This window comes from Mchenga conophoros, linkage group LG3 (assembly GCF_057382185.1).
Source record: "Mchenga conophoros isolate Kocher_MC1m ecotype Shallow Benthic linkage group LG3, M_conophoros_male_GT1.1, whole genome shotgun sequence".
Taxonomy (NCBI): domain Eukaryota; kingdom Metazoa; phylum Chordata; class Actinopteri; order Cichliformes; family Cichlidae; genus Mchenga; species Mchenga conophoros.
This window is the reverse complement of record NC_140528.1, coordinates 18,705,754-18,728,394: the sequence shown is the minus strand read 5'-3', so window position 1 is coordinate 18,728,394 and position 22,641 is coordinate 18,705,754. Positions and strand designations below refer to the sequence as shown.

Here is a 22,641-nt window from a genome sequence, read left to right as displayed (position 1 = left end):
CATTCAGTTACACGAGCTTGGACCCAGAGAAGGTGCTGTTGGTGTTTTTGGACGGCGTTTATACAACGTTTCTTTTATTTAGTCTCTAAAATCTTGTTGGGCTTGAATAAAAAGTATGCATATGTTATTAAAAAAAATCAATTACATTCTTCAGCTTCAGATTTTGATATGCTGTCTGTCTACTTTTATGTAATTCAGGTCTAATGACTGGTTTGCATTGTGGAAATAGGGTTAGAGTTAGAAAGGAAGACATTTATTCAGGTGGCAAGTTCGACATATCTGTACAAACCTTTAGATGCATGAACTTTTGAAGAGGCTCATACCACAAGAGTAAAACCAGGCCAGATGGGACAGCCCCGCACATATATGTACTATCTGTGTATGGGTTTCTTGCTGAAACAGAGAGAGCAGGACTAAGTGTCTGCAGTTGTTCTCCGTGAACAAACAGACTGACCAGAGTAACTCGGCATTGCTTACCTACACTGCACCTCCTACAACCTTTAGTGTCAGGAATCTTTACAGATATGGTAAACTTTCTGTGGCCAACAGAGAATATCCAGGTCAGAACAAGCAGACAAAATTGGGTTTACAGTATCCTCCTTCCTCAAAATCAAGTGGTAGCATCATACATGACATTATTAACACTGCTGCACCTACAGCTCCTGTTTCCCTGCATCTGTGATGGCGTGTCGTACCTGAGACTGATCCGCTCAGTGAGGCGGTTGGTGCTGAGTGACAGGCTGCTGTGTTTCTTGTGCAGATGTCCTTTCTGTTCAAACAGAGCTGGCAGGCTGTGCGAGTAAAGCTGGGACGACTTCCCTGCAGGATGGAGCCTTTTTAGAGCAGCATATTATCGAGTGGACACAATGTTCTCCGTTTGTGTCACGCTGTTTGTTACCTGATACGGACATCAGCACATTGTTCATAACATATAGCCATATACATCGCTGAGGGAGGAGCTGTGGAGAAAAGACAAGCAGTTCACTGAGACTTCAAACATCCAGCTTCAGTCATCAGACTGTTCCAGAAACATCATTTCCTGGTTTTCAGTGCTCCTCCTTTCATCAGGAGCTGCACTCCTTACTCGGGTTTTTCAGGGTGATGCGATTAATGACTTGCACTTTTTTGTTATTACTTGCATTTTTACACAATGCTCTTCTACTCTGACTGACACTTTCAACTACCAGCTTGACCGCGCATCACTCTTTTCTACCTCAAAACGACCAGTTACACATGTCTGCATGAATTCTGCACGCACGTTTGCACTACAAGCTGCACACAAACACGTGCGCACATCCATGATTTACTCCAAACCTAACTTAACCTTCGGCGCTTTTTAACTTTCAACCCCTTCAGTGGAAACATTGGGAGAAGTTTGCCAATGTGGTATTATAATATTATTTTATGCCACGTTAGACCCCTAATTGAAGATTGTGAATTATTATGTAGTTTTAGTTTGCATTATTCTCCTGAATTAGAAGAAGGTGATAACTATTGCATTTGTTAAACTGATTTGCATTACATTAGACTGCTGATTTATTGTGAATGAATGATATTGTTTCATGATGCATTATACTGCTGAGTTATAAGAAATACTGTTCGCAGAAAGTCATCGCCTTATTTGTCTGATTAGAAGAGAACAGAACATGCTGGAGTTTTCTGCCCCATCTCAGCAGGAGCAGATAAACAGGGAGCCAAGGTCGTAGCTTAGGCGCCGTGTGAGAGAAAGCATGTGAATGTTTAGGCTTTTATGATAAGGTGGGGGCCACTAGAGGCTATAAGAGTTTGATCAATGCTCCACCATTTTGAGATCTGATGCTGTCTGCGTACGGTGTCCATCTCCCACGCGTGTGATCATTAAAATCATCGTTTGACTCAACCCGGTCGGACCAGTGTTGTTATTGTGGTTTTTCCTCTTGTATCCATCCCCAATATTTGAATCCGTAACACCATCAAACTCGTCGTTGGAGGGGAGAGGGAGGGGAAACAGGAGGACAAAGGATGGCGGGAACAACTGAGCTGTAGTGCTTTTTTTTTTTCAACTGTGCAATATTTGCAATATTGTTTTATATTCGACCTTTTTTGTGGGGCAAATAATATTGACACCAGTCATTTTGTGTTTTTCTGAAATTATTCTGTTATTGTGTACAAAATATTAAAAAAATTCAGCTATATATGTTGATACATGCTTTTATTACCAGTCGCATTGATTGCTGTAACGCCCTGCTCTCTGGTCTCCCCAAAAAGAATATATCACCCTTACAACTTTTACAAAACTGCAGCTCGTGTGCTGACGAAGACCAGAGGGTGGGCCCACAGTACACCGGTTTTAGAATCGCTGCATTGGCTCCCCGTGTATTTCAGGATCGATTTTAAAGTTCTTTTATTGGTTTTTAAATGTCTTAATGGTCTGCTTCTCTCAATGACTATCGCCCTGTAGCCCTCACCTCAGTAGTGATGAAGTGCTTTGAACGCCTGGTCAGAGACTTCATCATTTCTTCACTACCAGACACACTGGACCCACTACAGTTCGCTTACCGTCCAAATCGTTCCACAGACGATGCCATCTCTCATCTCCTCCACACATCACTCACTCACTTGGACACTAGAAGGGGGAATTATGTTAAAATGCTCTTCATAGACTACAGCTCTGCATTTAATACCATAATTCCCTCCACACTCACCACCAAGCTGGAGCATCTGGGACTCAGCTCATCTATGTGTCAGTGGATCTCCAACTTCCTAACTGGCAGACCACAGGCAGTAAGGATGGGCGGACATGTCTCAGCCTCCACCACTCTCAGCACTGGAGCCCCCCAGGGGTGTGTTCTGAGCCCCCTGCTGTACTCTCTGTACACATATGACTGCGTGGCCACTACCAGCTCCACCACCATCATCAAGTTTGCTGACGACACCGTCGTGGTGGGCCTGATCTCTGATAACAACGAGACGGCCTACCTGAAGGAGATTAGGAATCTGGAGAACTGGTGCCAGAGGAACAACCTCCTTCTAAACGTCAGTAAGACAAAGGAGCTGATAGTGGACTTCAGCACTAAGCAGGAGAGGAACTACCAGACCCCTGTCATCAACGAGTGCCCAGTGGAGAGAGTGGACAGCTTCAAATACCTCGGAGTTCACATCACGCTGGACCTGTCATGGTCCTGTCACATCAACACCGTGGTGAAAAAGGCCCGACAGCGTCTCTACCACCTCAGACGCTTGAGAGACTTCCAACTGCCCTCCAAGGTGCTCAGGAACTTTTACTCCTGCACCATAGAGAGCATCCTGACGGGAAACATCTTAACCTGGTTCGGGAACAGCACCATGCAGGACAGACGAGCTCTACAGAGGGTTGTGCGGTCAGCTGAGCGCACCATCCGCTCCGAGCTCCCTGACCTGCACTCAATCTACAGCAGGCGGTGCTGGACCAAGGCCAGGAAGATTGTGAAGGACCTCAGCCATCCCAACAACAGACTGTTCTCTCTGCTGAGGTCAGGAAAGCGATTCCGCTCCCTGAAGACCAACACAGAGAGACTGAGGAGGAGCTTCTTCCCGCAGGCGATACGGTCTCTCAATCACACCACCACACAGTACTGACCCACACATACAGTTCTTACACACACACTGGACTTTCTGGACATTGTTTTCACTTCATCACTTAAATCACTTTAAGCATATTTGCACTGCACAAGACACTAAATAATGTGGATTGCACAACACTGGTCACTATATTCTTCATTTCCAGTTAATACTTGTACAGCGGCTGTTATTGTGTATATATTTATTTATTTATATTTCTTCATACATTCTTATATAGTTCTATATTGTGTATTTTGTTGTACAGTTATTTTATTTTCAACTTTAATTTATATATTTTATCTTATTCTCCCAGTTAAATTTACCCTTCATTCTAATTTGTGTTGTACAGTTATTTCATTTTTAACCTTAATTTATATCTTATTCCCTCCTAGTTAAATTTACCCTTTTTAATTTTTCCTATTTATTTCCTATTTATTTCCTTTTTTTTTTTTCTTTAGGTCACGAGCAGTTGTCCAAGCATTTCACTGCATATCGTACTGTGTATGACTGTGTGCGTGAAAAATAAAATTTGAATTTGAATTTGATTTGGGCCGTCTTATCTCTCAGATCTGCTTTTACCATATGAACCCTCGCGGACCTTGAGGTCCTCTGGTACTGGCCTTTTGACTGTTCCCAAAGACAGCACACATACTCACGGAGAGGCAGCTTTTCAGTGGTATGGTCCTCGTCTGTGGAACAGCCTGCCGGAGGAGCTCAGGGCCGCAGAGAACGTACATGTTTTTAAGAACAAGCTCAAGACCACCTTTTTAATTTATCTTTCACCTAACGTTTATTTATTTTATGCTTATTTATTCTATCCTGTTATTCTATTTATTAATTTAGGTTTTACCTAATATTTATTGATTTTATTCTTACTCATTTTTTATCTTCTTACTATTTCTATTGTATCCCGTTCTTATTTACTTTATCTTTTTACCCTGTATATATCCTATTGTGACATATCTCCAGTGTTTCCTCGGAGGGGGCTCTCTGCACCGGGGCTGTGATCGACCGTGGCTGCTGGGGCTCTGGGGGTCCTCTCAGCCTGGCTGGGGGGGGGGGATATGGGTGCATTCATGATTGTTTATGTTAATGAGAGTGTGGGGGGTTAGTTGGAGGGCGGGGTGGGGTGCTTTTAACCATGTAAAGCACTTTGTGCTACTTTTTTTGTATGAAAAGTGCTTTATAAATAAAGATTGATTGATTGATTAATTTCCCAGCTTTGGTCATTATATACAGTATTTTGGAGACAGAGAGTTACAGACTCTCTCCCAGACCACGGACTCATAATACAAGTCAGAGCTTTATAAAAAAAAAAAGTTGTGTTTTCTAAATTGGAGTTCAAGTTATTTGTACTTCCAATAGTGTTAACATACTACACAGGTCATGAACAAGATTTCTTTTACATTTTCATTGTAAATGGGCTGAAGCAGTTCATTAAAAGTAGTCTAACATAAATGTAAACGCTGTAATTTGATTATTTTAATAAACCATGAAACTTGGATGGATTCGATGCCGGTGTGACCACAGTGCACACGTCTGCTGTCGCTCACAGTGGTCCAAGGAACCGCTCAGGGAGTTTGTGTGTTCGCTCAGACACCTGAAAAATTAGAGGGAACATTGGGCCTATGACATTCAATACCCAGTTATTAAAATGTTAAGTGTAAATCATCCGCAGCCCACAATAGCAGCTGAATTTACTACGATTTCAGATCTTTTTACACGTCAATAAGAAACCACCGATGTGTAAAACAGGCTGACAACAGAATGACGTAAACCACACTGCTGCAACTGTGCAGCTCTCAGGTTTTATCTATTGTTTCTCTGTGTGGCCAGCAGGGGGAGGTGTTTTTTTTTTTTTTTTTAATATTAATGAAAACATTTTTCATGAAAGTTGCAAATTTGTTATCTGTTTTTATGACATTTTTCACTGTGGATTACAACAACATCAACATTAGAAAATGAAATACATTTATAGTAGGTGATCATTAATCACTATTATTGGCACTATTAAAGGGCCCCAAAAATCAAACTTTGCTTAGGGCACCACGGAGGGCCAATCCTTTTTACACTTCAACGATTGTACACAAAATACAATCATCCATCCTTCTATCTATTTATTTTTGTCCACTTATATAATTCAGCATCACAGGGAAGCTGGATCCCAGTTGTTTTTCACAGAGGGCCAAGCAGTGGAGGGAGCTGCCGACCTCCCAGCAATACATGTAAAAGCTTTATTTTATGCTGACTCTGGTCATCTTTATCTATCATAAAAATTTGCTTCACGATCTGAAACACGTAAGTGTGGCAAATATGCAAATAGCTAAGAAATCAGGATGGGGTAAATCGTTTCTCACTGCACTTCTGTTAGGCGACTGAATAAAAACACAAAGTCAGCAGTCTGGCTATGAATGTCTTTAATGTTTCCAAGATCAGAAGACCATCAGGGTGTACAACCTCACCCCTGGCGCCGTTGCCCACCTCTCAATTTTAAATACACGTAGACATTGAGGGCTACCAGGAGGGGCTATGCGCTTACCTGCTGCTGAGTAATTGCATATGAGAGCATGAGGGTGGGAATGGATGTTTGTATCTGTGTGTGCCTGTTTGTCTGTGTCCATATGTCAGGTCGGGTATCAGACGCCACCTCTCTGGGGACATCTCAGGCCCTCCAAGGTATGGAGGCTTATCTCCCCCCACCACTCCCCCTGCCAGTGGCAGACGCCTTCAGACATCGGTGCATTGGTGGTTCTTTGTGTCTGGGGATGGGCGTCCAGGTACTGCTTGTCGGGGCCTGGAGCCTGGGGCTCGCTCGGGCTCCTTCAGGGTGCGGTGCCTTTGGCCTCTCAGCCTGGGGCTCGGTCACTCTGGCACAGCTGGCTGCCGGCGGAGCTCACGGGCACGTCACGTTTAAATCATGCTTTTTATCCGTTTTTGTTTTTTAATGTTCTGTAAAGAACTTGGGATCACCTTGTTGTTGAATTGTGCGATATAAATAAACTTGCCTTGCATTTTGGCTGCTACCTCAAAGCACACTGTGCGCTGTCGATCTTACGTGCTGCACAATAATATTCAATATTTAGTATTTACAGTTATATTCACATAGATCATCGCGATGCTGTTGTTTATTATATTGCTCTCTTTTGTTTGCTTGTTTTCTCTTTTTTCTTTCTCAACAGGTGATCCAGGTGATTGATAGATGGATTTTTTTGTCTGTTTGATTTGTTGGCTTGGACAACTTCCTACCAGACCCGTGGAAGTGGAAGCTTCAGTGAAGAAAGATTCCTGCTCCCAGCCGTTCATTGGCTCGGCATTTTAAACCCCTAAAGGGTCACCTGGCCTGTAAATAAACAGGGCCAATAAAAAAAATCACAAGAATAATACAAAACTTTCAGCCAGTTTATCTTAATACATTAACTTATTCTTGTGTACACAGTAATTCATAAATAAATAATGTATATTATCAATAAAGATTGATCTAAACAGTTTAACTGCTATGTGCAGATAAAGGTTGCATAGCTTTAAAACATTTGCTATCCAGCAAATATCAGTCAAACTCAACACAAAGGTAACACAACAATCGTTCAAATTGTTTGGACCGGTGATCCAAATCAACTGGCGTTGGTCAAACAGATGTGTGGTAGACTTACTTTGAAGGAGCTGCTACCGACAAACCAGCAAATAAACACCAAATATTTCATCTGTGACATTTGTGAGGTTTCCTCAAACACACAATACATTTGTAACTTTTAATTTTTTCTGTTTTTGTGTCTTGCAAATAAACCTTTAAACTGATTTGAAATGATGTTATGCATTTATTTTTGGCCCTTATCTACGGTGGCCCTGAGAGGCCAAATGGACTGCAACTTAAGAAAACACCAGCAATAAAAAAAAAAAACGCTGCAAAAGCACAAAAAACACAACTGAAATAGGAAAAAAGAAAACACAAATACAAAAAACGAAAACACAAATAGGAAAAAACGAAAATACAAATAGGAAAAAACGAAAACACAAATAGGAAAAAAGAAAACTGAACTGTTTCTGGGGAGACAATAGTAATTAGTAATAAACAGAGCCAGTGTGACTAAGTGGAGCTTGTGAGAGTGAGTGGATTGAAGAAAGTGAGGGACTCAGATGTGTCAGTTGGTTTGTCTTTGTTTGTGAGTGTGGAGGAGAGTTAGATTGGGTTGGTTTTAAAGCTAAGTTAAGAATATTCTGAATTTCAATTCATTTTTATTTACATAGCACCAAATCACAGCAACAGTCGCCTCAAGGCGCTTTATATTGTACAGTTTAATTTCCAAAACTTGCATATGATCTTCAGTTTGCAGCTGGACTATCACATAGCAGCTGGAGCAGTCTCACATGGAGGCCAGTCCACTGCTGCCACCTGTGGCCAAGTGCCATAGCCTACTACTAGATGAACTTGTGACACACATCTGCAGTAGAGGCTGAGTGGCTGCTCTCACACCTGGAGCATCCAAATCGACCCACAAACACGCTGAAAGATGCAATGCCATCAATGTGGATTGTCAAGACTGAGAGACCTCTTCCCTCTGACCCCTCCCCAAACCCTCAAACCCTCCTACCCACCTCGACATACAAACTCTGTGTGGCTTCACGTGTTCTGTTGATGTTTACATGATCGAAATAACTTGAACACAAACACAAACAAACAAAGAGGAAGACCGCACCGGAAGGAAACAACTACAAGTCCCAGCATCCTCTGTGTTTAGGGAGCAGCAGTGAAAGTGAAAGTATTGAGCCTCCGTTCAGAGCAGCAGGAGGAGGAAGGTGGAGCTGAGGCAGGTGAGTGTTAACATGAATATGTTTCTTCTTATGACATAAAATAATTCCACGCTGTTCGTGTCTGTGGGTGAAATGTGAGGCCGGTCGGCTCCTCTGAGCGCTGGTTTCCTGTAAGTAGAGAGGAAGTGAGTTTAGCTGAGCCTCCGTTTAGTGTGAGAGAGCAGGAGGAGAGTGAGAGCTGTGCTGAGGCAGGGTGAGTGTTAACACCGCTCTGACATTACTGTGTCTCTGTGGCGGGAACAACAGGCTCCGTCAGTGGAGGCAAAAATAATCAGACTTTGGTTTTTCAAAGGAAACAACTTTATGTCGGAAGTTCCCGCACGCTCATTGGATAACGATGTGTCAATCTCGACCTATTAGCCAATGAGCGTGCGGATTCACAGAAAGACCCGCCTTTATCACGGGACTTTAAAAACTACAATGGCGACAGAAACTCCGTGAGTGGAGTTCAGGGTGACGTTATGAAACTGTGACGTTTGAGCCACTTCCTGTTCTCAGTCCCAGCGTCCTGATCACCGAGGTTTCTGTTGCTCTGATATCTGATATTGATTATATTGGTAAACAGGCTGTAGCATAAACATCAAACACAGCTGAAGCAGTTTTTGGATGGTTGGCTTCAAATGATCCGTCGGTTTGAAAAGTAAAAACAATTAAAAAAAGGTGAAGCTGATGCAGGGTGAGTGTTAACACCAGGACTTTAGAGGGAAGAAGAGTCACAGCTCAGCATGTTGTTGACGGGTTGTTGTTCAGTCGGGGGAAGACATCTGAATCATTGCAGGGGGAATGGCTTTCACAACTTTAATGAATTTACTCTGAGTACATGATATGCCATAATTATCTATGAATTTGTTATATGTTAACACATTTCCGTCATTGTCTAAAAGGTGTAAAACCGTCCAAATGCCATGATCCATCCAATCCTTATAAAAGATGGATTTTCTTTTATCGTATACATCTGTTGTTCCAAATCGAATTTGTATGTGGAGAAAAAATATGCTTGTGTATCATTTTCCAGTACTGGAGAACCTGTTTGTGAAAATTGGATAATTTAATTTGGAAATTTCAAAGTCGCACTTTATAAGAAATTCAATGCCACCCAGCTTCTCCAAAATTACTTTGGGAAAATAAAACCAAATACTGTTTGAATTATTTATGAAAGATTGCAACCATTTGAGTTTGATGGAACCATCATTGCTTCAAAATCAATCGCATTCAAACCTCCTTCTTCAAATGACTTCACTATATCATTCTTCCTAACATAATGTTGCTTGTTTCTCCAAATGTAATTGAAATTAATTTGATTTATATTATTGATTAGACTATTGGAAACATATAAACATTGTGATGGATAAATCAATCCAGAGATACCTTCTGTTTTAGTAAGCAAGACACGTCCAAAGATGGAGAGGTGTCTTTGTAGCCTGTAATCTTTTTGATTTCTGGGTAATTTTCTCAAAATGTAGATTTTCTCTATTATTTGTGTTCTTTGACATTATAATACCCAAATATTTAATGTCAGTTTTAACAGCTATGTTAAGAGAGCTACTAGGTCACAATCACAAATAGTTAATAATTTGCATTTTCTAATATTCAGGTACAAACCAGAAGCCTTTGAGAAAAGTGAAATTTCATTCATGTTCTATAAAAACTGACAATTCCTCGTCTAACATTAAAGCGTTTAGATGTTCCAAAAGGTAAAGAAACAGAACTATTGAGTCAGAGTATAATAAAGAAATTAAATCTATGAAGTTTTGTTTACCAAAACCAAAATAGGGTAGAGCTTTTAAAATAAAAGGATGTTCGACCGTATCAAATGCCTTATAAAAGTCTAAAAAAAGAATCACACCATCATCTTCAATTAAGTGATTAGAATCCAGTAGATCTACAACCAATCTAATATTATTGGTCGTAGATTATCGATTAGTCTTTTATCTTTACCAGGTTTGGGAATAAGGGAGATAAGACCCTGTTTCATTGTCGTTGCTAACATTTCATTACTAATGATTTCAGTAATAGTTTTGAAGAAAAATTCTTTTATTTCTTTCCAGAAGAATTTATAAAAGATTTCAGTCAAGCCATCCTGACCAGGAGCTTTGTCATTTTCAGTTTGTTTAAGGCTTGATCTCAGTCATCCAGTGATATATCAGAATCACAAATTTCTCTGAATGCAGAATCAATTTTTGGAGTATAAGGTTCAATCTGATCACAAAAAGTTAATGAATCAGTAATTAAATATTTTGAGGAGAATAAATTTGAGTAAAATTTATGTTTTTCTTCCGCTACAGTCTTATGATTTGTGCATTCCTCCCCATTTATGATTAATGTATTAATAGATTTCTTTTCTTGCCTCCGTTTCTCCAAATTGTAGAAATATGAAGCACTTTTTCAGCTTCTTCTATACATTTTGCACGAGCTCTAATGTAAGCTCCATGAGCCTTTTTCTTGTATAGATCATCTAATTGAGTAAAGACAACAGGGATTTCTTATCAGCCTCTGACATAAAATGTCTATTACAATAGTTATTTATATCGTAAAGTAATTTACTTTCAAATTCCTTCTGTTGTCTACTTTTCATTTTACTAAACGTAGTTGAAAATTCTCTAACTTTAAATTAAAAAAATTCCCATCTATGTATGTAATTGCCAATTGTTACGTTGTTGTAAATGTTATGGAGGAGCTCTTTAACTATCTTAACATACCCGTCATCAATTAATAGATCTGCATTTAATTTCCAGTAATCTTTTTTTAAACTGCGTTTTATTTTCAGGGTTAAGTTTAAAAGTAATAATACTGTGATCTGTCAACGGGGCTGCTGAGATGGAAACATGTGAAACATCTATATAGTAAAGTCGACCCAACCACAGTATGGAACGCCAGGAGTGCCATAATGAATTAATCAAATGCACCATTGAATAATAAATTAAATGTGACAATAATTAATTAAAATTTGAAATAATTAATTAAAATGGGAAATAAATAATTAAATAAATATTTTTGACACATTTAAATAATTATTTAATGGTGTATTTAATTAATTCATTTTGGCACAGTTGACTCCTTCAGGTCTCACCATAAATTTATTTTATCTGTCAACCTCACCCATCAAACCCAGGGGGCGGGGTTAATGCTGATCGAGTCAGAACCATTGCTTTGGCCTGGTGGCCATTGTTTTTAGAAGGCGTTACTGCACACCAACAACTGCCATGTGGAAACTAACAGAACTGAACTTTGAAAAACTCTGTTTGTGTCTCACCAAATACCGTTTTAATATTTTTTAGCCGAGAATGTAGCGGTTTAATCTTCAGATGTGTGGTCGGTTGGTCAAGATACAGCTTCTTTGCAAAAGTGCTTCGATGATTTCGGAGATGTCTGCCCAGCCCAGTCTCACGGCAAAGCGTGGGACAGACCCGCTCGCCTCGCAAGCAATCGAGCCGTTATTACCACCGACAAAGCGCAGGCCCCGGTATACAGCTGTAATAACCCCCGCTGCACACTGACTTCATTTACAGAGGTTATATTTATCGTGTTTTTATTTCCTGATGTTCGTATGTGTCATACGTGTTCCAGTCACCAATTCTGAATTATAACTAACATTAAAAACATGTTTAAGGAGGAGAGAGAGCAAAAAGATTCGATTAACATCTGATGTTTGGGTTTTTGTTCAATAATCAGCGTGACCTGATAAACACATAAAAGAAATAACGTTGGTGTTTCCGTCATGTAGTAACTGTTAGGTTTAACTGTACAAAGGTGGTTCGACACTATGAAACACACACAGACTTCATGATGTTCGCCTCATTTTTTTATTGTGAATATTAATCATGAGGGTAAACGGCCCTGTACACCACGGAGCGAGGTCAGCATGTCCACCATATCTTCAGCTCTCTGAGTTAACCCATCAAACTAATCTAATGCTCATCTATGAATAATTCACGGCTCATATCAATATTATTTTACAGAAAATCATCCTTATTACTGCCAACTATTCCAGATACCATCAAATGTTAAAGGAAAATATCAGGATGAGTGTCTGTGAGCTGAGAAGGACGTGAAGCGAGCAGTTTATCCCAGAGCTGAAGCTGCTCTGTGTGCAGAGATGAGCTCAGATTCCTGCTGTGATTGATCAACAGTCACAGAAATGTAGACTTGTAGTTATTACTGCAGTATGGTCACAGCAGATACTGATAAACATGTATTATGAGGATGGATGATCAAGTTTCTCACTCTCTCCTTTAAATCTCAGTTTTTTCTTCTTCACAGTTTATCTGTTAATTTATTAATGAATAACACTGAAAGAGTTTCTGTTATATTTCCCCTTGAACATCAGCTTATTAGGGCGGCATTAGGAAATAGCCCCCCTCCAAAGAATGAATAAATGAATGATGATAATAATAAAATGATTCAAAAGCAGAGCTCAGAGTGGTAGAATGGTCAAACATGGATCCACGGGTGGTTCAACTGCATTTGGTGACGTGACTAAAGCAAATCTTTCAAATAATCCCACCATCAACGGGATGTTGTCTCCTTTACTACGGTTACTTTACTTGGTCACCGTGTGAATTTCTTTGAAATGAACCAAATTCTTTTATTTGTTGGTTGTTGCATATTTAACCTCTACAGTCAGGAAAGGAGGAGATGAGGCCTCAACAATGTTGGGTTGTAGCTGTGGCTCAGGTTAGAGTGAGTGTCCATGGAATAAATGTAAGTCAGTGAACTGGAAACATGACTGTGTTCAAACTTTGTTTTCCTTTTTATAATGAGTCTAATCAAAGGTGGACAGAAGTATCTCCACTGTGACTTTTCTGTGTCACCATCAGAGCTTCTGCACAGTGTGGAGAAAGATCCAGAAGCAGAGCTGGACTGCAGACAGGCAGTCAGAGCAGCTGTGTACAAAGTAAGACTGAACATCTGTCTGCTGATGGACTCATTTCTGAAAACTGGACTTCTTGTGTTGTTCAGACATTGAAGAGTTTTCTTTCTCTTTAGTCTCGTTGTTTTTCTTTCTTTCAGCAGATGTTGGTCTGCAGGAGGTTTTAGATGAACATAAGATCAGTCTGAGGATCAAAGGTGGACAGAAGTATCTCCACTGTGACTTTTCTGTGTCACCATCAGAGCTTCTGCACAGTGTGTTTCTGGGGCAGATAACATTGCAGCATTATGGAGACATTATGGAGACAAAAAGAAAAGCGTCTGGACTTCTTTAAGTTAAACTTAAAGAAGTCCAGACGCTTTTCTTGGACTGTTCAGTGTTGAGTCTCATTCACACACTCCCTCCGACTCTTCACACACACTGATTTGCTGACATAAACACACTCCTGTGTGCTTCACACACACACTGAGGACCATCTACAGACTGTGAGCTCCGTCTTCTTTGTCTTTGGAGCCGAACTCTGACAAAGTCAGGAACAAAACTTTCTCCAGCGTGTGAACTTTCCTCCTAGACTCAGTCTGAGCAGTCAGACCACATATTTCTAAAGCAGCACATGAAGGTGTGGCTCACACACACACAGGTGAAGGAAACAGCTGCAGTATTAAAAACTGCTTCACTGTCTACAAATATATGAACTGAATGTTTCTTTCAGGCTGTAAAAACCTTATTTATCCTCCATTACAGTCCTGCATTCAGAGCATTACTTCTGTTATATTAGTACATGTATTTTATTCTGATGAACACATGAAACTCTGAGCTGGATTGAATCCATTGAATCAGAGTCCAGGACTCAGACTAAATACACTGAATGTGTCCTGAGCTCGGCCGCTGTTCCACAGTAACTGCTGTCAGAGTCACTGTTACTGAGTTAGCTTAGCTAGCAGAGCAGCTAGCAGTTAGAGTATGAACTCTGTAAGCAGTCAGCTCGGTCCTGGACATGGTTACTGACATAAAGCTGCTCTCTGCAGCCATGTTTGACCTGCTGCTTTGTAGGACTACAGTAATGGAGGATTTGGAGGCTGAACTGGGCTCTGTGACACTTTTTGTAGTGAACTGATGAAAGCTGCGTCTCAGATGGATGTTAGTCCAACACATCAGACACGACCTCTGCAGCTCTCAGTTGATGTGCACATGAATGATTTGTGTTTCCTCTGCAGGTGAAGGTAGAAAGTGTGTGTGAGCTGATGTGAACTGAGCAGCATGGATCAGTGTGAGGACAGAGAGGAGGGAGTCCCTCCCTCTAAAAGCACTCTGTGTGGGGAACATGAGAGCCAGACCAAAGCTCAGAGGTGAGATGACCATCTCTAACTGTCCATGACTCTTCTCCATGTCACAGCTCAGCACTCACATCACTGCTCCATCATTATTCACACTCATACCTCTGTGTGTGTTGTTTTAAAGCCCAGAGCTGTGGGGCGTACCAGGCTCAGCTGGACATAACCCTGAAACTAATCCAGAACCTGGACCTGAACCCAGCTGTGTTTCCTTAAAGAGCAACATGTCGAAGGATGCTGTTGTAAACTTTAACAAAAGACTGTTATGTGACAAAGAGTAAGTACATTATTTTTATGAGATTGTTCATCATGTCTTTAATTTAATATTTCCAGTTTTTCCTTCCTGTCTCATGAAGCTGTTACATTTATTGTTTTTCTTTTAGGATCAATAAGAGGCCAGAATCTCCTGGACCTGAACCCAGCTGTGTTTCCTTAAAGAGCAACATGTCGAAGGATTTTGGTGTAAACTTTAAAGGATGTTCTTCTGCTGCTGAGAGGTAATGTGTGTCTAGATGTTGTTCCTGACTCTGTATTTTTGAATAAATCCTCATGTTTAATATCAGCTCAGCTCTTTTTCACACATTTCTATGTTGGTATGTGAAGCGGTGTGTGTTGGAGTGTTTCCACAAACACAGCAGTCAGAGTGGAAAGAGTGGATGTTGTAGGAGGTGTTTGTGTAGTGAAGAGGCTGAGTGTCTGTAGGACTCCAGCTGCTCCAGCAGGTGTCTCCTTTGTGCTTTGCTTCAAACACAGTGTAGGGAGGAGCTTCCACTCAGGTGTTTCAGGTGTTGCTGGATGGAGGAGGACAAATAGTTTTTCCCTTCAGTGACACTTCAGCATCTCAATGTTCTGGGAGATGTTTGTCTTTATGAAGGTTTATGGATTCTTGTTCTTACTTTGGTGAAACTGAGCAATACATTTTCCATCTAACATTTAAAGTAAATTTCCAGGTGAATAAAAGATCTGCAGCTGCAGCCTCTGTGATGTTTCACAGTCTGAAAGTAACAAATTCAACCAGAGTTCAAACAAAGGCTTAATATACGTGTGTGTTTGATACAATGCCAACAAGTACAAACAGGTGTTCTTACAGGTCTTAATCACAGAGCTCTGATAAGTCTGGTGACTTTCACACTCAGCAATTTTGCTGCCTTTTATTTTATATTGGCCTTTTTAAAGCCCTTCAAAGTCTCCCACATTCATACAGAGCTTTTAACACCAAACTCCTTTACAGTCCTTCTCCTCTCACACACGATCACACGACTGATTTGTCTGCAGCAGCTGTGTTACTGCTAGTATTTTATTATGTGTGTAATCTCCTCATATTGTTCCTGTGGTTTAGTTTGACTTCCTTCTGCAAACTCAGCTGCTCTGTTGCTGATACACGTCTCCATGAATATGATTGATCAGATGCTGCCAACACCATGTGTTTCATGTGAGCGCTCAGCTGAAACCCTGGGTTGACTTATCGAGTTAATAACAAGCTTCACGTGACTGTGAATGCTAAAGTGAATCCAGATAAAGGAAAGAGACCCTGCTAATGTTGGACTCACTTCTTAGTGTAGATCCCAGGAGGAAGTTCAACATAGCCATTCTTTGTGCTAGCTCGACCAAACCTGAGCCCACAGTGCAGGATAATGATCATCATCTGTCTCTGTCAAGGACATTTAAAATCCACAAATAACAAACATAATTATATTTGATCATTAAAAATGATGATTAAACAAAGTGTCAAACATACTTAAGTAGAAGGACTGATGTTTGTGTTAAAATACCCTCTTAAAGCTGAAATACTGATTCAACTTCTTTACTCAAGTAAAGGTAAAAGAGTCCAGGCTCTGAAATGTACTCACAGTATTAAAGTAAAAACGCCATCTTTGAAGGAAATTTCTGCCAGTTTTTGTGCAAAGTTACCTGAATTTCTACCTCCAACATTAATATGAGAAAATTATCTGAACTTTTATTCTAATGAATTTAATCAGCTTGAACATTTTGTAGCACAAAAGTAGAAAAAACTCAAAGGGAATCAAAAATAGCTCCGTTTGCTGTTGCCTGCATTGTAGATGGGCGGCTTTGCCTCAACACCTAAACAGGAAAATGAGTTTAGTCAAGTATTAAAGTGGGATTGAAGAGGTGAGGAAACCAGAGATCAGGTGTTGTGGTGCAGCATTAAGATAAGATGGGGCCTGATTATTTAAGACCTTGTATGTGAGGAGCAGCCAATGAAGGGAAGCCAAAACAGGAGAAATCTGCTCTCTTTCTAGTCCCTGTCAGGACTCTTGCTGCAGCATTTTGGATCAGCTGAAGGCTTTTCACTGAGTTTTTAGGATATCCTGATAATAATGAATTACAGTCGTCCAGCCTGGAAGTAATAAATGCATGAACTAGTTTTTCAGCGTCACTCTTTTTAGCATTTTTTAACAACAAGCTTCTGTCTATTAGGGCTCTTGTCTCGCCGACTGCTGCCTCAGATCAGAGTCTTTCTCCTGTGTGCTCAGCTGTCTTAGAGCAGTTTGATCCTGTTTCCCTTAATGACTTGACTGCGGTAGTTTGTAACCTAAGATCATCACACTGCCCCTCTGATTGTCGCCCCCCAACTACTCTTTCAAGGATTGTCAGGTTGGAGATTGGCCTATAATTAGCTAAGACAGCTGGGTCTAGGGATGCTTTTTAAGTAAAGGTTTAACTACAGCCAGCTAGCGATGGGTACCGTTTAGATTTGAAAACCTGCTAAATCAGAATCAGTTGCTGATGACGGCTTTTTTCTTTTCCATCAATCACGTATAATCTTAACTCAAAGTGAACATAGACTTGATTGCTCAGATCAGCCAATTCAAAATGCTAATTCAATCAACTCTGAGTTCATGGCTAGACTCAGTTTGTTGGCCCTGCACCTTAAAACTATTCCCTGTTTGTCCCTCATGTTTTTTGGATATTGTTTTCACATCTTATGTCACGGCTAGCGGGGCGAGCCATGTTGAATTTAATAAAGGACCCAAGATGCAGACACTGCTGTGAAGTGAGTGAGCTTTATTGAAACGGTGAAGTGCAGTGGAGATGGCCTGTGCAGAAGCTAAGATAACCTCTACTGAAAAAACTACAAAACTAACCTGAAACCTTAAACGGAGACACGGGGAGACAACACAGACGAACCAGCAACAAGCAGGAGAAAACAAAGGGCTCATATACACAAAAGAGCCATCAGGGAATGAGAAAAGGGAGACACAGCAGGATTCATTGGACATAACCAGACAAGGGGAAGCAAAAGTAGACACACTAACGTAGGACATGGCACTGTCAAAATAAAACAGGAAGTGAACACAGAGACACAATACTAACACAGTACAGAGGGAACACAGAAACCAAAACCTCAGAACTAGAAAATCTTAATCAGAATGAAATTGTAACAAAAGACAATAACAATCAAAACAAAACCACTGAGTCCACAGACTCGGGACATACATCGGCTCAAACTGTGGTCATAAATATTTTGTACTTGTAAATCAGACTGTGTAGTTGTGAACTGAGTTTTGTAACATTGTGAAACAAAATATCTGGAAAGTTCATGTTTTTGCGTTCATTGATTTGTGTGTGTAAAAATGTAAAAAAATGTAATAAATGTAAGAAACATTAGAACTACTTTTGCTGACACAAAGTTTGGCGAGCACTGCAAGTTGTCCCTTTAAACCAGTCACTGATATAAAGAGAGCACCTTGTTCCAGGGCATCTGAGCATGGAGGGAAAGCTTTATGCAGGAGATGGTAAGAGCTGTTGGGACTAAAGAAACTGAGCAGAAAACTACAGACATCTGGAAACTGAGTTGTTAATTCTCAGTGGGATCAGCAGGACTAGCAAAGCTCCACCATGACAGTCATCTGATTGACTGAACCCATCCAAACATCACTTCATGGACCTCTAGCTTGTGTCTGTGTGTGGACAGACATAACATGAGCTAATTATACATTACTCCTCCACAGAGTGGACCAGCAGAGAGCAGAGGTTTCCACTGGTCAGTCTGCACAGCAACATCAAACACACCTGGACTCTGTGGTTATGGTTTGTAGTACTACGTTTACATTTGTTCTTTTCAGTCACCTCTATGCTGCACTTTGTGGACCAGAGGATTGTCAGTGTGTCCAACATAAATCAGAGTTTGGGCTCCATGATTTCAGTCAGATTGGGGTGACTGTAGCTCAGGAGGGGAGCAGGTCAGCTACTAGTTAGGTTTGTGAATCAAACCCTGGCTGGCAAATGTACTGGGTAACGTACTAAACCCAAGCTGCCCTCTGATGCATCCATCAGAGTGTGAAAGAAAGTATTTAAGCATAGAACAATGTGCTTGGTTGAATGAGGCATGTTGTATAAATGCTTTGTGTGCACAGAGTATCAAAGAGAGCTATATAAGAACCAGTCCATTTACCACTGGGTAATTCATATAGTCTTCTTTTCCAGCGGCTGGAGGACAACATCACCATGTTTGTGAAGAACGAGCTGAAGAAGATCCAGAAGCTTCTGAGTCCAGATCACCCAGAAACTTTAAAGAGCCAGATGGAGGATGAGGAGATGTTTGAAGGTGAGGATGAAGATGAAAGAAAGAGCTGCAGAGAAGCATTTCTGAAGATCACACTCCACTTCTTGAGGAGACTTAAGCAGCATGAGATGGCTGACCATCTGCAGAGCAGTAAGAGAATTTCTCTAAAGACTGAATATTGATCTTTCCTAATAGCTCAAGAAATGGACCAATAGACATTCATCCTTTCAGGGTACTGAAAGGCTATGATATTTATTATATAATATTTTTTTCTGAATTTCTTACCTTCAGAAATATTTGCTCCACTCCGTAAACGAGAACTTAAAGCCCAACTGAAGAAGAAGTTCCAGTGTGTGTTTGAGGGCATCGCTAAAGCAGGAAGCCCAACCGTCCTGAATCAGATCTACACAGAGCTCTACATCACAGAGGGAGGGACTGCAGAGGTCAATGAGGAACATGAGGTCAGACAGATTGAAACAGCATCCAGGAAACCAGACAGACCAGAAACAACAATCAGACAAGAAGACATCTTTAAAGCCTCACCAGGAAGAGACGAACCAATCAGAACAGTGCTGACAAAGGGAGTGGCTGGCATTGGGAAAACAGTCTTAACACAGAAATACAGCCTGGACTGGGCTGAAGACAAAGCCAACCAGGACATCCAGTTCATATTTCCATTCACTTTCAGAGAGCTGAATGTGCTGAAAGAGGAAAAGTTCAGCTTGGTGGAGCTTGTTCATCACTTCTTTAATCAAACTAACGAATCAGGAATCTGCAGGCTTGAAGACTTCCAGGTTGTGTTCATACTTGATGGTCTGGATGAGTGTCGACTTAATTTGGACTTCAACAAAACTAAAATCCTGACTGAAACAAGAAAGTCCACCTCATTGGATGAGCTGCTGACAAACCTCATCAGAGGGAACCTGCTCCCTTCTGCTCGCCTTTGGATAACAACACGACCTGCAGCAGCCAATCAGATCCCTCCTCAGTGTGTCGACATGGTGACAGAGGTCAGAGGGTTCACTGACCCACAGAAGGAGGAGTACTTCAGGAAGAGATTCAGAGATGAGGAGCAGGCCAGCAGGATCATCTCCCACATCAAGAAAGCTCGAAGCCTCCACATCATGTGTCACATCCCAGTCTTCTGCTGGATCACTGCTACAGTTCTGGAGGATGTGCTGGAAACCAGAGAGGGAGGAGAGCTGCCCAAGACCCTGACTGAGATGTACATCCACTTCCTGGTGGTTCAGGCCAAAGTCAAGAGGATCAAATATGATGGAGGAGCTGAGACAGATCCACACTGGAGTCCAGAGAGCAGGAAGATGATTGAGTCACTGGGAAAACTGGCTTTTGATCAGCTGCAGAAAGGAAACCTGATCTTCTATGAACCAGACCTGACAGAGTGTGGCATCGATATCAGAGCAGCCTCAGTGTACTCAGGAGTGTTCACACAGATCTTTAAAGAGGAGAAACAACTGTACCAGAACAAGGTGTTCTGCTTTGTTCATCTCAGTGTTCAGGAGTTTCTGGCTGCTCTTCATGTCCACCTGACCTTCATCAACTCTGGACTCAATCTGCTGGAAGAGCAACAAACAACGTCCATGTGGTCTAAATTATTTGATAAACCAAAACTCCAATCTCTCCACCAGAGTGCTGTGAACAAGGCCTTACAGAGTCCAAATGGACACCTGGACTTGTTCCTTCGTTTTCTCTTGGGTCTGAAGACTAATCAAACTCGTTTGCAAGGCCTGATGACACAAACAGGAAGTAGCTCAAAGAGCAATCAAGAAGCAGTTCAGTACATCAAGAAGAAGCTCAGTGAGAATCTGTCTGCAGAGAAAAGCATCAATCTGTTTCACTGTCTGAATGAACTGAATGATCGTTCTCTAGTGGAGGAGATCCAACAGTCCCTGAGATCAGGAAGTCTCTCCACAGATAAACTGTCTCCTGCTCAGTGGTCAGCTCTGGTCTTCATCTTACTGTCATCAGAAAAAGATCTGGATGTGTTTGACCTGAAGAAATACTTTGCTTCAGAGGAGGCTCTTCTGAGGCTGCTGCCAGTGGTCAAAGCCTCTAAAAAAGCTCTGTAAGTTATAAAGTTTTTATTATTTAATTTGGTTGGTATGTTATGAAAAACACACTGCCATGAACCTCTGTTTTGTTTTTGTCAAAATCACTGTAATATAATCACTGTACCTTTATATACATGCGACTTAATGCTGCTGCCCTCTTGTGGCTAAAGTGTAATTATGTTCTTGTTATTAGGGAGGATTTGAGAGTAAGGCTACGTTCACACTGCAGGCGAAAGCGCATCAAATCCGATTTTTCTGACCTTTATAAATCTGACTTTTTTGACCCTATGCGACCCATATCCGATCATGCTATGACAGTGTGAACGTTGCGAATCCGATATTTTCAAATCCGACCTGGGTCACTTTCGTATGTGGTACTGAATCCGATACATATCCGATGTTTTAGAAAGCGACTGCTGTTTGAACGGTCATGTCGCATTAAATCCGTCTTTTACGTCACCAACACAAGACAGACGCCAATTATCAGCGCCCGATAAGACATCGCGAACGCTTCCTGGCCATCCCGTGTAGATGTCAGTGAAACTGTTGGGAAGACAACGTTGGAGAAACGTGAACATTTTATTTGTACTGTATAATCTGCAGATTCTGACAGAAATCTGCAGCTATCCTTTGAAGCACCGCTCCTCTAAAACAGCAATAAGGATCATTATTAGGTTATCTACATTATTATGTAAATAACAAAATAACTTAAAGCAAAAATTGGGAAACGTAAAGTCCGAAGTCTTCATATTAAGGGTCATCTGTCAAACAATATTCTTTGCTCTGGGTCTAAACAGAGCGCGTTGTGTGTGAAGTCTTCTTTTGCGCATGCAAATGCACAAATGCGTCCTTTATTTCCCCGAATTTGAAGGATTCGTCGGGTGTGTCCTTCGTGGCCCACCATATCCCAGAATTCATAGCGCGGCCCAGCCAAATTTCAGCTGCCAACAATGGCGGCTGCTACTAAGTTTTCAAATTACTCTTATTAATCTTTCTGGGTCACAAAATAAACTTTTAACATATTTTCAGGCGAGAAAGTAGCTGTGTAAACTTCAAATATCTGCTTGGTTTATCAAGACATCGCATATTTGCAAAAGTGTGCCGACGTTTTCGGAGACGTCTGTTCCCCACCCGCTCGCTAGCAAGCCGGGGGGTTCAATGGTCACTCCAGCCGGCGAGAGCAGCGGACGCCCGGCTTCATCGTTTTCAGACCCCGCTCTTTCGCTACTCAGGTTAAACAAGTCACCCGGATAACTTAAAAATGTAATTGTTTGCCTTTTTTCTGTGTTTTATTTGTTCCGGAGTAAATCGGTTTGGCTGAGATCAAAGTTCCTCCGGGATTTTCACACAGCTGAATAAACGTTAAACAGGAAACTGATTAAACAGAAGTGTGAGACGGTCGAGAATTTACGCCAGTGTCCTGTTATATTTTAGATAGCAAGGAGCAGA

General features: G+C 41.1%; 2 protein-coding genes across 2 annotated transcripts in view; both read left to right on the top strand.

The window, feature by feature from the left end:
* LOC146577543 (NACHT, LRR and PYD domains-containing protein 12-like) overlaps positions 1 to 22,641 on the top strand; it is an 82,702-nt gene that overhangs the window by 49,022 nt on the left and 11,039 nt on the right. The gene's annotated exons all lie outside the window — the stretch shown is intronic.
* On the top strand, positions 18,614 to 21,210 carry LOC146577544 (protein NLRC3-like). The gene is made up of 3 exons (XM_085268351.1): positions 18,614 to 18,645; positions 19,042 to 19,270; positions 19,412 to 21,210. The coding sequence occupies exons 1-3, from the start codon at positions 18,643 to 18,645 to the stop codon at positions 21,208 to 21,210; spliced, it is 2,031 nt and encodes a 676-aa protein (XP_085124477.1). The 5' UTR covers positions 18,614 to 18,642.